Raw genomic sequence first — 16,634 nt, 5'->3', positions numbered from 1 at the left:
TTTCACAGCATCTTGAGTAAGGATACTGTGATATCCTTACACGAAAAATATTTTTTTCCTGGGGGGAAGGTTGCGATTCCCGACGACCTTCATAGGGCTGACTCGCCGTCGGAGGGTTACGCCACCGTTTATGAAGCCGGCTTGGAATGCGGGCTTCGTTTCCCTCTTCCCCCTGCCTTTGTAGAGCTGCTAGATTTTTTTCAACTCCCTTTAGGTCAGGTGACTCCGAACTCTTGGAGGCACTTATCGGCCTTTGCTGCCGAACTGCGTAGGCTAGATAAGGATCTGTCTCTGAGGGCAATCCTTAATTTCTTCCAGTTTAAGAGGAAGGGATCTTGGTTTTACTTGATCCCTTTACAGCCCTTTAGAGCCTTTTGTAAAACCAAATGGCCGAAATGGCAAAATCACTTCTTTTTTTATAATAAGACTTCGGCTTCGGACTTTTCCTGGAGAGGGCCGAAGTCCGTTATTCCTCATCCTCGGGTAGAACCGTTGGACGAGCTCGAGGCCGAGCTCAATAAGATTCCCATGATTAGGAAGCAGTACTCGGAGTCTGAGCTCGTCAAGGGCGACTTCGTGTTCGACTCCTCGTCTTCGGACGAAGAGACTGAGGGTGAGGATTTCTTTTTTATGCATTACTGCCTTGACGACGAAAACTAACCTTGTTTTCTTACTTTTTGGCAGTGAACTTGCTAAACAAGCTCGGTCGCAAATCCTCCGAATCTAAGGAACCGGAGAGGCCGAAAACCAGCAGCTCGGCGTCTGATGCCGAGAAGAATCCGAAGAGGCAAAAGACCTCTTCGGATCCAAAGAAGCCGGAGTCGACTTCGGCAAAGGGGAAGGGGAAGACCCAGAAGCCCCCAAGAGCGCCGGAGAAAGACGTGGTCTTGGCGCCTCCTTCGGAACATATCTGTGAGCCCTTTTTATGGCCCACGGACTTCGCCGAGGTGAATTCTCTTCTTGATTTTCTGGCCTTGCTTTTTTCCTGTATTTTTTGTGGCCCCTCGGTTGACTTTTTCCTTTTTCCATTTTCAGAGGAACGATATGCTCTCCAAGCTCGTCGCCGTTGAACTCTCCAAAGCGTCCAACGATTATGCTGAGATGCAGAGGGAGTTGGCGGCTGCTCGTCACCAGGCCGAACAGGCTAAGGCAGACTTTGAGAAGGCCAGAGCTGCTAGGATCTCGGCCCAGGATGAAGCCCAGTTTGCCAAAAACCAGCTCGTCATCCAGCGAGAGCAGACGAAAAGGAGGGATGCTGCCGCCGTGGTTGCCCAAGGGGAGGTTCTCCGTGCTTTCGCGGAGAAACTCTTTCTGAGCAATCAATTTTCGGCCTTTGTCGGTGATCTGCTGAAACTGATGACCGATAATGCCGAGCAGGGGCCCGAAGTCGTCCTGCCGCTGTACGGCCGAGAGATAGCAGCTCGTCTCCAAAGTCTGCCGCTCCTTGAGGAGCTTGCTTCGTCCTCGGTCCTGCTTTCTGCTGACCGAGTTCGTAGTTGCCGAGCTGACCGGGACGAGAATATGGAGGCTATCTTTGCCTCCTTAGGGCCAGTTTCACCCGCTCCAATTTTCCACGGAGAGGGTGAGACCGAGCAGCCTGATCAGCAGACCGGAGACAGGCAGGCCGAGCAAGAGGTGCTGCTGATCGGTGATGGGGGCACCGAGCAGGCTGGGAGGAGCAGGGAGGCCGAGGCTGAAGCTGAGGCAGACAAGGAGAAGGAAGCTGAACCTCACCGAGGAGCCGGAGACGAAGCTGGCGGAGTATGATTTCGTCTCCCTTCTCTTAGTTTAGTTTCTTCCTTGTTGTAAAATGGCCTTGAAGCCCTCTTTGTGTAAAAATTTTTTTTCTTCTGAATGAAAAAATTCTTCTTTCTGCACTTGTGTCTTCGTATAGCTTTTCGTACTCTCTTTTACTCCTGTTGTGGTTTACTACCTGCTCAGTAAACTGAAATGCCGAACTGACATAGGCTGCTTTGTATTCTTAACTCTTAAGGAGCTGGAGGTACTTCACTGGAAGCGGCTGTACTCTTCCGCTTTAGACGAAGCTGAGAAAAAAGCCATAGCTGACCAGATGAAGAATGACGAACTCTTGGCTTGTTTAGTGAAGCTGGAGGCCGACAATAAGGACTTAGAGTCCGAAAAGAAAGATCTGGAGGCCGAACTGAATACTGCTGTCGCTGAGAGGACTGCGTATGAGGATTTCATCAGCAGGTGCGGGGGAATGACCATCTCTGAAGTTCAGGAACGAGTTGACGAACTGTGGGAGGAATATCATGTACTCCGGAGGAACAATGCGCTGGAGAGCTCGGCTTGCCAACAAGTTGTGAAATCATTGCGGCGCTGGGCTTCTCGGTACGACATCGTTCTTTCCCGGCGTCCTTCAATCGAGAGATTCCTTAGGCATTTCTCGCCAACAGATGCTCATACTCCAGCTCAAACCTCTGATCCACTTGCTCAAAATCCTACTCCAAATCAGCAACGAACTCAGGAGCAACCGGAAACGTCAAGACGAGAGCGGACTCAGGAGCAACCGGAAACGTCAAGACAAGGACGGACTGAAGTTCGTAGAGGAGCTGTGATTATGAGTGAGCGAGATCAACAAATGCTTCGTGAAGAGACTCTTCGCCGCCGAGGTGCCAGTACTTCCCGGACTCAAGGAAGAGGCGGTAGGTCGATCAGAGCATCTCGTCGACCTGCTTATTCTTCAGCTGCCCGGAACGCCCGAACTCGGCTTCACGAGGATTTTTGTGAATAGATGGCTCAACTTTAGCAACCAGGGACAGTAGAATAGTCCTTTGTAATAGCGTAACGCCTTCTCGTAGGGCAGCGGAGTTGTATGCCGAACAAGTTTTAATAAATGAAATCTTCATTTCGCTTCTATCACTGCGTGTTTACAGCTCAGCGAAAAAATTTCATCGTGCTCGTCCTCGGTCTTATGAAGTAAACTTCTTTGACCGGACTCGTCCTCGGTCTTATGAAGTAAGCTTCTTTGACCGGACTCGTCTTTGGTCTTATGAAGTAAACTTCTTTGACCGGACTTGGTCCTCGGTCTTATGAAATAAACTTCTTTGACCGGACTCGTCTTTGGTCTTATGAAGTAAACTTCTTTGACCGGACTCGTCTTTGGTCTTATGAAGTAAATTTCTTTGACCGGACTAAGCTTGTGTCCTAATTTGGCGAGTTTTATCGCTCGGATCGGACTTTCCCTTGTCCTAATTTGGGGATCGGACTTTCCCTTGTCCTAATTCGGCGAGTTTTATCGCGTGGATCGGACTTTCCCTTGTCCTAGTTCGGCGAGTTTTATCGCGTGGATCGGACTTTCCCTTTGTTGCAGTTCGTTTCAGACGAACTGCTTGTTTCTTAAGCTGAATTGTGGTCTTGTATCCTCCTTAGAAGCTTGGACTCACAATCGTTGGCTTATATATGTTCTAAAAAGGGGATCAGCCTTCGAAGAACAAGATACCTCAGTAACATTTGTAAGAGACGACGCGCATATAGACAGGCAAAACGCACATAGACGAACAAAACGCACATAGACAAACATGAAAAACAAGTAAAAAACAAAGAAAGCACATACCCCTAGGACCGAACTAGACACAAGACTGACTGACCGGACTGTCTCTTACAAATGGAACTTCTTGAGGTTGGAAATGTACCATGTTCGGGGTGCTTGTTCTCCTGACATGTGAGTCAATTTATAAGACCCTTTGCCGAGGACTTCTGGCACCCGATATGGACCTTCCCATGTGGGTTCGAGTTTTGCCCAGCTTTTCTGCTCGGCTTACTTCGTTGTTTCTCAAGACGAGATCTCCCACTTGAAATTGCAGCTTTTTCACCCTTTGGTTATAATACCGGGCTACTTGCTCCTTGTACTTGGCTGCTTTTATGCAGGCCAATTCTCTTCTTTCTTCGGCCAGATCTAGTTCGGCTCTCAGTCCGTCATCATTCATTTCTGAGGAGAAATTTAGAGTTCGGGGACTGGGTACGCCGATCTCAACCGGAATCACGGCTTCAGTGCCGTACACCATCGAGTTCGGCTCCGGTGTGACTTCGGTCATTTCGCCTGCCTCTGACTCCGGCTGCTGTGATTGCTATGCTTGATGGTGCCGATCTGATTGCTCGGCACTTTTAAGCGCAATCTGCAAACACTCTTGCTCTTATTTGATCACCTCGGATGACCGCTATCCCTCCTTTAGTGGGGAAGGAGTTCGGCGAGGAAACCTCTGATCGCTATGATCGGGCTTCTTTTTGTCTTCTCTAGATGAGCTGTCTAAAGACCGTTTTCGACGGTCTGCCTCATCGGCACGAGAAAACTGGTCCGCAATGTCCCACATCTCTTGAGCTGTTTTCGGACTGCATTCCACGAGCTTTCTGTAGAGAGCTCCGGGCAGGATTCCATTTTGGAATGCCGAAATGACAAGTAGATCATTGAGATCGTCTACTTGTAGGCATTCCTTGTGGAACCTCGTCATAAAGTCGCTGATCTTTTCGTCGCGACCTTGACGTATAGAAAGCAGCTGAGCCGAAGTGATTCGGGCTTCCGCTTTCTGAAAGAACCTCCTGTGGAAAGCATCCATTAGATCTCGGTAAGATCTAATGCTTCCTTGGGGGAGGCTATCGAACCACCTTCTTGCGTTCCCGATAAGCAGCTCGGGAAACAGCTTGCACATATGGACCTCATTGAGACCCTGGTTCACCATATTATACTGATAGCGTCCCAGGAAGTCATGAGGATTCACTAACCCGTCATAAGTCATCGACGGAGTTCGGTAGTTCTGTGGCAAGGAAGTTCGGGTGATATCGTCCGAGAACGGAGTCTTCAATGCTCCGTACATGGCGAACCCGACATCTCTTCGGTATGGAGGAGATGGAGTTCTCCTGTGATTCCGGTACCGAGGAGGAACAGGAACATGTCGGGGTTGAGGATTCTTCTTCCTGGAAGACACGGCACTACTGCGGTAGTGACTTTCATGTCTGGATGAGGAGGGAGAATCCACCGTTTTCGTCTCCGGCTTTTGGCCCTTTTGCAGGAAAATTAAGAACTCTTCCTGCTTCTCGGCCAAAAACAACTTGACAGCCTCGTTCAAATTGGGCTGCTGGGAAGACTCGGTGCGATGAGTCTTTGAGCGGCTTGTTCCTTCTCCGTGAGAACTGGAAGTAGATTTCTCCCGAGGCTGTTTTCCAGACCTGCGGGCTGGACTAGCTTCCTCATGGTTATCACGAACGGTATTATGGGTGTTACGTGATCTGGTATGCATTTTTTTGGTGGAAGAGGATCAAAAACTCGCTTTATCACAAATTTGGTTCTCTGTTTCCCACAGACGGCGCCAGTGATGGTTGGGCGAATTTTTGATGGTAGTAAATGCAGGTAATGAAAATAGATCACGACACAAGGAATTACGTGGTTCGATTTACTGAGGTAAATCTACGTCCACGGGAAGAAAGGGGGGCAAGATTGTATTGCTTGATCTGGTTTACAGCTTACAAATACAGACTTGCTATATGATATTTGATGTCTAGAGAGCTCTCCTTCTCTTTTTTTTAGTCTATCTGATCTAAGTTCTATTTATACATTGAACTAAGATCGTGGCTTGCATCACCACTAACTAGGTCGTGGCTTACATCATCACTAATTAGGTCGTGGCTTACATCATCACTAATTAGATCGTGGATGTCGTGGAGGTCATGAGATCCTGCATGGGTCCACCACTAAATAGATCGTGTAGTGGAGGTCGTGGAGGTTCTGCATGAGTCCACTATCTCCCAGTTCGGTCGAATACTGAGACCGAACTGCTGAACTATTGCCGAGCAGCTTTTGCCGATCTGAGAGTAGAGCTTGATTGGTCGGCTTTTACCGAGCTGTAGGCTGGGGCCGAACTCTTTGGTAATGCCGAACTGATTGGTCGGCTTTTACCGAGCTGTAGGCTAGGGCCGAACTCTTTGGTAATGCCGAACTAATACTCTTCCTTGGGCTTTGGGCTGATGGGCCGTCACTGCTATTGGGCTTGTTTAGTACGTACCCCATCAGATGGTGATTGGATGTTTGGTGGTGATTAAGTATTTATCTCAAGCCATTTATCTTTTTTTCACTACATATGGCCATTTTTAATAGATATATTAATCCTACCTAAAGTTTTGAAATATGTATTGTCCAAATTTTAATAAATATTTGAATTGTATCTGAGGTTTTTTAAGTTACCAAGTTTGTCTAATAATCGCTTTCACATAGTTATTTTCTAAAAGAAGAAAATAAAAAAAAATTACAAGTAATATTTTTGCATATAAACTTATTTTCGGAGAAAATAATATGACATCTACATGTCATGATTCCAATATTGGAGTGAAATTCTGATTATAGAAATCGACATAAGTGGTAAAGATTAGAATAAAGTTAATAAGTTGAAACAATTAGATATAATCGATACAATTGTTAATATAGATTTAATAAATTTTAACAATTAGGATATAATTGATGAAACCATTAAAAGTTGTGATTATATTTATATTTTGGATGGGTTTGTCATAGAAAAGTATTATGCTACACATGTGAACATTATTGAGGACCATTCTTGTTTACTACTACTAGTTTATTATCTACTCCATTTAATTTGGTTCTAAATTTCTAATACTTTAAATTATCAGGTTATTATTCTACAAATTACATAAAATTCAATCAATTTATAACTTTCAAAATTGAATGAGAAAAAAAATGAAACTTTGATTGTATTCATAAAAATCAAACTCTCTCTTTCCGAAATTACCTTAAAGTCATTGCACCTAGACACATTTTCTCTTGGGATGACAAATTTGTATGTATGGAGACAAAGCAAGCCTATACTGATTGCATCATCGGATTTATAAATCAATTTGTTTGTACTTGCGTTGCGTGCCATAATTCTACTCGTGAACACTCTGAAAACCTTAAAGGCGTTATCTTTTTGAGTGGTTTGGGATCTTGGCGTTGATCAAGAACAAGAAAGCTAGAGAGGGAGATGGCAACAGATATTGATTTGGCTTCATTGCAGCATGCAAAGGTGGAAAATGGGTGCTGCAAGAAAGGGCCTGGCTACGCTACTCCGCTCGAAGCCATGTCTGGCCCCAAGGAAACTCTGATCTATGTCACTTGTATATATACTGGTAAAATTCTCACTCTATCTACTTTTTGAATTCTACATCTTTACTTTGATGGGTAGTTTTGCTAGTGTTTTGTCATGATTTATTTCCCCCCTTTTTTCATTTTTGGTGGTTGAATGTTTGTGATTGAGGTGCTGTTACTTGAAATTTTATTGATGTGGAATGCTAAAATCAATCATGAGCAAATGGTATGGTGATTTCTGTATTTATAGTAGTGGATAATTAGGTGAAACTGAAAAGAGAATTGCATCAGTGGCTTATGCTTAGGGTTTCAAGGGGATTATCAGTTGAAACCCTTTTTCATAGAGTTGGAAAAATTTGGGATAAATTCATCTAGTAGTGTAGGTGGTGATGCTGAATTGCTGATACTGATTAGTTTTTGGAGATCTTGGTGTGTTTTTTTAATGTTGGCAGGAACTGGGAAGGAGAAGCCAGATTACCTTGCAACTGTGGATATTGATCCGAATTCGCCAACGTATTCCAAAGTCATCCACCGGCTGCCCATGCCTTACCTCGGAGACGAGCTGCACCACTCTGGATGGAATGCCTGCAGCTCTTGCCACGGAGATCCATCAGCTGCACGGCAGTTTCTTGTCCTTCCTTCGCTAGTGTAAGTATGCCCATGTTTGTGCGTTTCCCTTGGCTCGTTGTGCTTGTATAGGGAATGAGTTGTTGAAGTTGTTCGGAGATAGCTTACTTTTAGCAACATTTCAGTTTAGTGTGGTGCTACCAATGTCTGAGATTGCCTTTACAACTTATGACATCTAATGCCTCTCTTCTCAGGTCTGGGAGGATATATGCCGTTGATACTCAGAAGGATCCGAGGGCTCCATCTTTGCATAAGGTCGTTGATCCCAAGGATGTAGTGCTGAAGACGGGGTTGGCATATCCCCACACAGCTCACTGCCTCGCCTCTGGTGAAATCATGGTGTCGTGTCTTGGAGATAAAGATGGAAATGCTGAAGGGAATGGATTTCTACTGCTGGACTCCGATTTTAATGTCAAAGGAAGGTAGACTCTGTTTATATCTTCTCGTGGGTTAGTAAGGTGTATTTTAACCCGTTGTTCGGCCTGAACTTGTGATTGCTAAACTCATGTCTTCAACCCTTATATGACTAGTTGTGTGATTCAATTCTGTTTTTAGAAGGCTAATGCTCTTAATTTTACGACAGGTGGGAGAAACCAGGGAACAGCCCCCTATACGGCTACGATTTCTGGTACCAGCCTCGACACAAGACCATGATCAGCACGTCATGGGGAGCTCCTGCCGCTTTCACCAAAGGTTTCAACCTTCAGCATGTTTCCGAGGGTTTATACGGGAGACATTTGCACGTCTACAATTGGCCAGGGGGAGAGCTGAAACAGACATTGGATCTCGGAAATACCGGCCTCCTACCTTTGGAGGTTACTACTAGTACACTACATCATTTTCCTCCGTATGTAGCATTTCTTTAAAATAACAGTGTGTTTCTGATGCTCTATCCACAGATACGGTTCTTGCACAATCCAGCCAAGGATACGGGCTTCGTGGGGTGTGCTTTGACCAGCAATATGGTAAGGTTTTTCAAGAAGCCGGATGAGACTTGGGGTCACGAGGTAGCAATATCAGTGAAGCCACTCAAGGTGCAGAACTGGATCCTACCCGAGATGCCCGGTCTTATTACTGATTTCCTCATATCCCTCGATGATCGCTTCCTCTACCTAGCCAACTGGCTTCACGGAGACATAAGACAGTATAACATCGAAGATCCTGCAAATCCGCGGTTGGCAGGCCAGGTTTGGGTTGGAGGTTCCATCCGCAACGGAAGTCCTGTGGTGGTGGATGCAGAAGATGGAACGACATACCAGACCGACATACCAGATGTCCAGGTACGCCTCTTTCCCTTCTTAAGAAAGTATGTGACTGAATTGTAAGGTCTATAGATTATCAGACACAGGGTGTAATCGAGCCGAGCCAAGCCGAGTAGTGTTAGATCAAGTTCAATTACTGTTCTAAATTAGATCAATTTACATATTAATCACATTTACAGAAATTAGTTATTCTTCAACAGTAACATTTCTACTTAAATTCATCATTTCAGTATAATAATACTAGTATGAAAATTATTAGATAATACTCTCTCCGTCCCATTAGATTCAAGTTCAAACGAGCTTCACTTAAATGAGCTCGAATGACCTTTTGTTGAGTGAGTACTTAGTGTCATCTCAATGTATGCAGTCATACTGAAGTTTTTCCACAACGTATCGACTTTTTTTAGGGGCACCAACTAAGAGGAGGGCCGCAGATGATACAGCTAAGCTTGGACGGGAAGCGGCTGTACGTTACAAACTCTCTGTTCAGCACTTGGGACCGTCAATTTTATCCCGAGCTCGTGGAAAAAGGTGGTCACATGCTCCAGATTGATGTGGACACGGAGAGGGGAGGTCTCGAGATCAACCCTAGGTTCTTTGTGGACTTCGGAGCTGAGCCGGATGGCCCCTCCCTCGCGCATGAAATGAGGTATCCCGGTGGAGATTGCACCTCCGACATCTGGATTTGAGCTCCGTAAAACTAAATTCTATGGTTGCAGCAGAAAATGTGTTGTAGATTGTATCTAGAAAAATAAGTGCAACCATATTTGTGTTTGGATGAAACTTGATTTAATTATACAGTCTTTCTACTCGTTAATTCTATGATTTGAATTTTGTCATTTCTTGATTGTTGTTTGTTACTTATGCTTGGGTTTAGAGCGGTTGTGAGACTACTTTTTGGAGGTTTGCGGTTTTTTGGCGTGCGTATTTTGTAAGACATCAAAAAATTGAAAATTGTTTTATAATTTGAAAATGTAATTTAAAAAAAATCTTGATTTATAATCCCTTTCAATGTTGAACTCTTTATCACCAGGGAATGTATTTTAGAAAATACTAGTACTCCTATATATAATATTTTCTAGCTAAATGTCAAATGTGATAGGAAACAAACAGGTGGGGAGATTTTTGGTTTGATCGCATCGAAACCGTGAAGGTGTTTGTTTATTTTGAGTCTTGACAAAGGGAATTTGAATTGCATAACATACCCACCTTAAGTGACGTTATTAACATGATAGAGATTTCGCCGGTTCAAAAATCATCGGTTTCGTTCTAGAAATATTAAACTGAACTGAAACTGATTCGGTAAAAGAATTTGTGGTTTCGATTTCGATTCAAAACCGTCAGTTTTCACTATTTAATAATCAACCATAAACTGGTATGCATGTTCTTGTTTAACATGTGAGAAGTTATTCCAATTCTAAAATCGAAACTGTCAATCCAGTTATTGTTTTACCCAACGGCCCAGTTTAAACCATGCATCTCTAACATGAATTAAATCTTATAAATCCAAAATAAAATCAAATAAATAATACCCAACATTATTTTAAAATAAAAGGTACTATTAACCGCTAAATTTTGGCAAAAATTAAGGATCGCATTGAGGTAGTGTTTAAAGAGAATTTTGACAAATAAAGAAAAAGGTAACAATAGGAGTCATGTGACAAAGCGCCAACCCTTTCTTGTTTAGTTGTAGGGCATTGTAACGATATATAGTTGAGTATAAAAATCAACTTCCTTTTAAAGATATGAATGATAAACATTATCAATCCCTACTTTTTTGATGGCACATACATTTTCCCTCTCAAAAAGAAAGGAAATATTGTAAAAAAACAAGTATACTTACATTATTGTAGAAGTTAGTGATCAACATTATTAACACTACCAAACGGCGCTCTCACGACATAATTTTGATTATGATCAATAGATATTATATTAGTAATAATTTCTAAAACACTGATTTCATGTTCTATAATATCCTACGAGTTTTATTTAGATTTGACCCTTTAATAGGGGTATTAAAATTTGAATAAAAAACACTGAATTTCCCCAATATATGCCATAGATTGATCAGTTCATAATTTTAGTTTCATGTTAATATATGGCATAATCTCATGGACCCTAGATTCATGCTACTAATTGCAATGATTAGTTGTCTCACCAAGTATTATCCATATATAATTTTGATCAAAATAGGTCTAATATAGTACATAAAATAAAGATTGTATCTGACTTTGTTCTTGGTGTGCAATATCTTCTTGTATTAAAATGAATTATATCAGTTAAATTTAGTCTGATTTACCCTTTAATCTTTTATACTATTTTTTAAAAATAGAATTTCCCAACAGTTCGAGTTGAATTGCAATTTGGACGTTCGAAGACTAAATTGCAAACACAAGATGATAGCCCAAAAATAATTTTCAAAAGCATCAAACCATTTCTAATTTTGATAATTCTAAACATCAATTTCGAACTTGCTAGCAATTGTTTTTTTCTTTTATGAATATATCTCAAACAAAATTGTTATTTTAATAAGTGTCGTGTCATCGGCAACTTGTATGAAATTATATTAATTCCTTTTAAAGTTTTAGAACAACCTCCACAATTATATGCCCCATATCTCCACAACCCATGTGATACAGACAAACAACTTTTTTCTTGAATCGCACCGAATTCATACCAATATTATATGTTAGAATTGTTTTTTTTTATTAAAATTCGCCAAATGAAATCTAGATTAACATTCACCTGCATTTTAATGCAATTATGTTCGGACCGAGTCAATTTCACAAGACAGCCTTATAATAGACTACTATGATCTTATACAATAGATAATCCAAAACAAAGGATTTGTGAGTCACACACAATGAAGAAAAAAATCGGCTTTGAAAAACAGAGACAGAATAAACCAGAATTTGGATTAACTAAATTTAACGATGTTTACTGCCCTCGTATATTGGCGTCTGGATTGGTTGACCTCGAACCCACAATCCGTGTTTTAGTAACAACATTTTTCAAAAATGTATCATTAAAAAGAAAATTTAAGTCCATAGGCATGGTATGGTGGATATAGTTATCAAAACTAAATTAGGCAAATCAAGTTTTTAAAAATAATTAAAGTTTGAAATTAGTTAATAAAAATTTTTAAACTTAAAATTTTAATCAAAGAGTATTTTCATTTTGCATACAATTGATTATTATAGTTTCGCTTCTATTACAAAAATTAAAAATAGAGCTAATATTAGTAAATTATCTCCGCGTATCCAGCTTTATTACAGCAAATTTCTAATGACGTGTGAAATCTGAGAAACAGAAAAAAAAAAACAAGAGAATAAAGCAGCCTGGAATGATTATTTAATGTCAGAAATTCATAACTACTCTGTTTTTTCTCTCTCTTTTCTTTTCCCATTTTTTCCCCCATTGCATATTACAGCGATGAAAGCTGATTCTTCAATCTATCGACTTCAAATCCTTGTTATTAATTTTTTTATCCTAAAATCTAGGTGCAATTAAAAATTAATCATATATCTCTATCTATGTGAAACTCTAATATTTCAATTGTCAATGATTTATTTATTTATTTAGGATTTTTATCAAATACAGCCAGCTCTTATATAAATCAAACTCATAAATCCATGTTGAAAATTGTATTCATATCATATGCTCAATAAATTTCAAATGGAATAAAACGGTACATCAACACAAGTTTCCATGTTGAAATTTTCAATCTTGATTTCTTGACATCCAAAGAGTTAGAGATCAACACAATCCATCAATACAATTTTCTCCAAAAATAGAGCTATAATATTGTACAAGTCAAGTAAAAAAAAAAGAATAAATTAAATACAATTAGCAATCTTCCTTTTGAGGCTCAAAAATGAGTTGAAGGAAAATCAAATACAACATGCAACATTCGAAAACAGACTTAACCTTTTATCAAATTTCTCCAGTCATTCTTGTTTCTCATCAAATTTCTCCCGCCGGTCATCTACAGTCCGTGGAGCTAAACGTGTCAGCGAATCCAGTGGGTTTCGAGGGGATGCTCGACTGCGTCTGGCTGAAGGAGATATCATCGAACATTCTAGAAGTGCCTTCATCAGCTTGCCATCTCAGGAGGGCTTGAGGGAGGCTCATGTGGAGGTTGACGCCATCACCTTCGTCCTCCTGAGTTCTAGAAGGTTTCCACTGCTCCACGAGTGGCCCCAGGACGTTCACTGCATGCCCCATGTCGGGCCTCTGGAATGGCTCGCGAGCAGTGCAGTGGCCAGCCAGCTCGGCAACCTTGCAGATACTTTCATAGGTTTCGTCGTCTGGCTGGAGATTCTGGTCAATGGACTTGCGGAGGTTGTCCTTGCTGATAAGGACCCTGCGGAACCATGTCACCAGATGGGACTTCTCATCTGGCATGGTCTCGTCGAGGGCTTTTCTACCAGTTAAAATCTCCATCAACACAACTCCAAAGGCGTACACATCGACTTTTGTGGTTACTCTTCCAGTAGCTGAAGTGATGAAAAACTAAGAATGTTACTATGATTTCATCTGTAAGAAATTCAATCATGTAGATAGAATGCATATTTGAATTCTAATGATCAATACACTCACAAAACTCAAAATGCAGTGTTCAATACTAACATACAAACTCACTCAAAAGATCAAGCTAAAAACTTAATCTAAAGCATGAATTGAAGGTTAGAATTTGCAGTAAGTGAAGTTAAAATGTACTATACATAGATATAAGCATCAAAGAAACAGAAGAGATAACTCATACCAGCATATTCAGGGGCAAGATAGCCGAAAGTTCCAGCCAACCGCGTCTCAACAGAATATTTCCCATCAGGTGCATTCTTCACCAATCCGAAATCCGCCACCTTGGCTCTCATGTCATCAGACAGGAGTATATTCGATGGCTTCAAATCTCTGTGAATGAAACTCTGCTGCGCCAAGCTGTGGAGATACTCGACTCCTCTGGCCACATCCAATGCTATTGCCACCCGTTGTTTCCAGGTCAGAAGCTGATTGCCATGCTCCTCCCATTCAAACAAATGCTGGCCTAAATGCCCCTGCGGCATGTACTCATACACCAACAGCCTCTCGTGGCCGTTTATACAGTAACCTAACAGTGCGACCAGATGTCTGTGACGGACTTTGGTTAGGACAGCGATTTCTGCCTGAAACTCTTTCATCCCTTTCGTGCCCATAGCATTGGACTCCATCCTCTTCACTGCAATCTTGGTCCCGTCGTGCAACTCACCCTTGTATACGACCCCAAATCCTCCCCTACCCAAGATATTCGCTTCACTGAAATTGTCAGTCACTTCCCTAAGAACCTGAATCGAGATAGCAATGTTGCCACCCTCGAAAACAGGCATCTCGCCATGATCACCACTGCTCTGGCTCATGATCTCACTCGAGACACCCGCATAACCACTCACCCCATTCACTCCATTGCCCATCACCATCTCCTTCCCTTGCTCAGATCCCTCAATCACACTAAACCTCTTATGCCGCCTCTTCAAATAGCATTTATAAGACACAAACAATAGAATTCCAACAAACACTAAAACAGCTATAACCACACCAACAACCATACCAACCGAAGGAGACTTCTTCGAAGATCCTGAGCCCCCATCCGATTGCCCCGGACTCTTCCCCGATCCACCACCACCTCCACCACCACTCTTACCAAGCAACGGATTTCCACCATATAAGAAACTTATATTACGAGGAAAGCTCAAAATTGGCCCGGTTAAGTTATTATTCGACACATCAAACGTCTGAAGCGAAGGCATAGTAGTCAAGACAGCAGGAATATCACCTGTGAGCTTGTTATCACTCAGCACCAAAGTCCTCAGCGAAGTGAGATTAGCAAACGCAGGCGATATAGTGCCCGAAAACCCATGCTTCGCCATGTTCACAATCGTCACATTGCTCCCCTGCGCATCGCAGTGGATAGATTGCCATTGTTGGCAAGCATTGTTCCCTTCCCACGACTCCGCTAGCTCCATCGGATACCCGAGAGCACCTGCGACCTCAAGAAGAACGGTCACCTGCGGATCACACGGCCCGGGATCAGGCAAACAGAAACTATTAGTTGTAAGCCCTAAATCAACTTGAACTTTATCCGGAAACTTAGGGCAAGGTCCCTGCAGCTTATTGTTTTGCAGTGTAATGTTAAGAAGACTAGGCAGGTTAACCAAAGAAGGCGGCACTATTCCAGTAAACCTATTATCCCTCAGCTGCAGATCGAACAAATTAGGGCAATTCGATAAATCGGGAATTCCACCAGTAAACGCATTCGCGTGAAGCCAAACTTGAGACAGCTGAGACATATCCGAAAGCACATCGATAGTTCCAGAAAGCCCTAGGTCCTGATTGTTGAGCCAGAGGTTCCGAATCTCCGATCCGGAGAAGGATCCGGGCAGAGATCCGGTCAAGTTGTTGTAGGAAAGCCTCAAATCCTGCAAATTGAGAAACGAACCGAAGATATCTGGAATGACGCCGCTAATGCTAGCATTGCTGGCGTAGAACTTGACGAGATTTGAGCAATCGGAGAGATAAGCTGGGATTTGCCAGGAAGCGAGAGCCTTGTTTTCACTTATGCTGAAAACCTGGAGATTGGTGAGGCCTGCAAGGAAGTTGTTGGGGATTGAGGAGAACTGGTTGTCGTCGAGGAGGATCTGCTGGAGGGAGGTCATGTTTTGGAAGGAAGGTAGGTCTCCGGAGAGGGAGTTTTTCTGGACGGCGAAGGATTGGAGCTTGGAGAGCTGGTTGATTTCGGGCGGGAGAGTGCCGGTGACGGAGGCGGAGTCGAGGTTGATGTTGGTGACGAAGGAGTTGGTGGAGTCGCAGTTGACGTTGTTCCAGGTGCAGAACTGGGCGGAGGAGGACCAGCCGCGGGGGGCTGGGGAGAGGGAGGAAAGGAGCTTGGACATGGCGGCGGAGTCGTCGGCGGCGGTGAGGCTGAGGAGGGAGAGGAGGATGAGGAGGTGGTGGAGGCGGCGGTGGCGCGTGGCCATCATTGTGGTTACTAGAGAGAGAAAGAAGAGAGAGAGAGTAATTGGCGAAGGGCTGTGTTTATTCGGCTAATTTCTTTATTTGGTTTGTATTTGTAGAAATTAGCAGTGGCGCTCAGCGTTGCGTGAAGGGTGGAGTGAAGCTGAACTCGTTTTCAGAATTAAGTTAATTTTCTATGGTTTTTTCTTTGTTTATATAAAAGGGAAGATACCAATTTTTAAAGTTTGCATACAATACGTTTCCCAATACCCAAAAATTACGAAACAAATAATCACGTTATGAGAATTTTTATTCTTTATCATTTCTAACACAAAATTTCTTAGTCTAAATGGGTATGTTATATGGTGTGACTAAATTTTTTTTTTGTTTTATTAAAAGTTTTTATATTTAAGTGATCATATTTATATATTTAATAATATTACTTGCCAAATAATATTTAGTGTGTTTAGTAAATATTTTAGATAGAAGATTCAATAAAGTTAATTAGTCTTTAAAATCAGAAACTTTGATCTAATTTTATATTTTCGATGAACTTTAAATTTGGTCGAAAAATTATGAACTTATCTCTTGTAGTGAATTTCTCATGGATTGGAAAATACTACATTTTAATCAAATCAAAGTTTGTGATTTTAAGGACC

The 16,634-nt window shown here is 42.2% G+C and overlaps 2 protein-coding genes across 2 annotated transcripts; one reads left to right on the top strand and one right to left on the bottom strand.

Annotated features, from left to right (window-relative positions):
* Positions 1-6,787: 6,787 nt before the first annotated feature.
* Positions 6,788-9,824, top strand: LOC121802414 (selenium-binding protein 1-like). The gene is made up of 6 exons (XM_042202085.1): positions 6,788-7,137; positions 7,549-7,744; positions 7,918-8,145; positions 8,307-8,538; positions 8,623-9,003; positions 9,393-9,824. Exons 1-6 carry the CDS (start codon positions 6,993-6,995, stop codon positions 9,672-9,674), a joined length of 1,464 nt encoding a protein of 487 aa, XP_042058019.1. The 5' UTR covers positions 6,788-6,992; the 3' UTR covers positions 9,675-9,824.
* Positions 9,825-12,688: 2,864 nt separating this feature from the next.
* LOC121805138 (receptor-like kinase TMK4) lies at positions 12,689-16,141 on the bottom strand. The gene is made up of 2 exons (XM_042204929.1): positions 13,751-16,141; positions 12,689-13,481 (listed from the first exon to the last, which is right to left on the bottom strand). Exons 1-2 carry the CDS (start codon positions 15,999-16,001, stop codon positions 12,967-12,969), a joined length of 2,766 nt encoding a protein of 921 aa, XP_042060863.1. The 5' UTR covers positions 16,002-16,141; the 3' UTR covers positions 12,689-12,966.
* Positions 16,142-16,634: the final 493 nt, after the last annotated feature.

The sequence above is a fragment of the Salvia splendens genome, chromosome 5 (genome assembly GCF_004379255.2).
Source record: "Salvia splendens isolate huo1 chromosome 5, SspV2, whole genome shotgun sequence".
NCBI lineage: Eukaryota > Viridiplantae > Streptophyta > Magnoliopsida > Lamiales > Lamiaceae > Salvia > Salvia splendens.
Note: the sequence above shows the minus strand (reverse complement) of the source record. Positions and strands in the feature narration are given on the sequence as shown.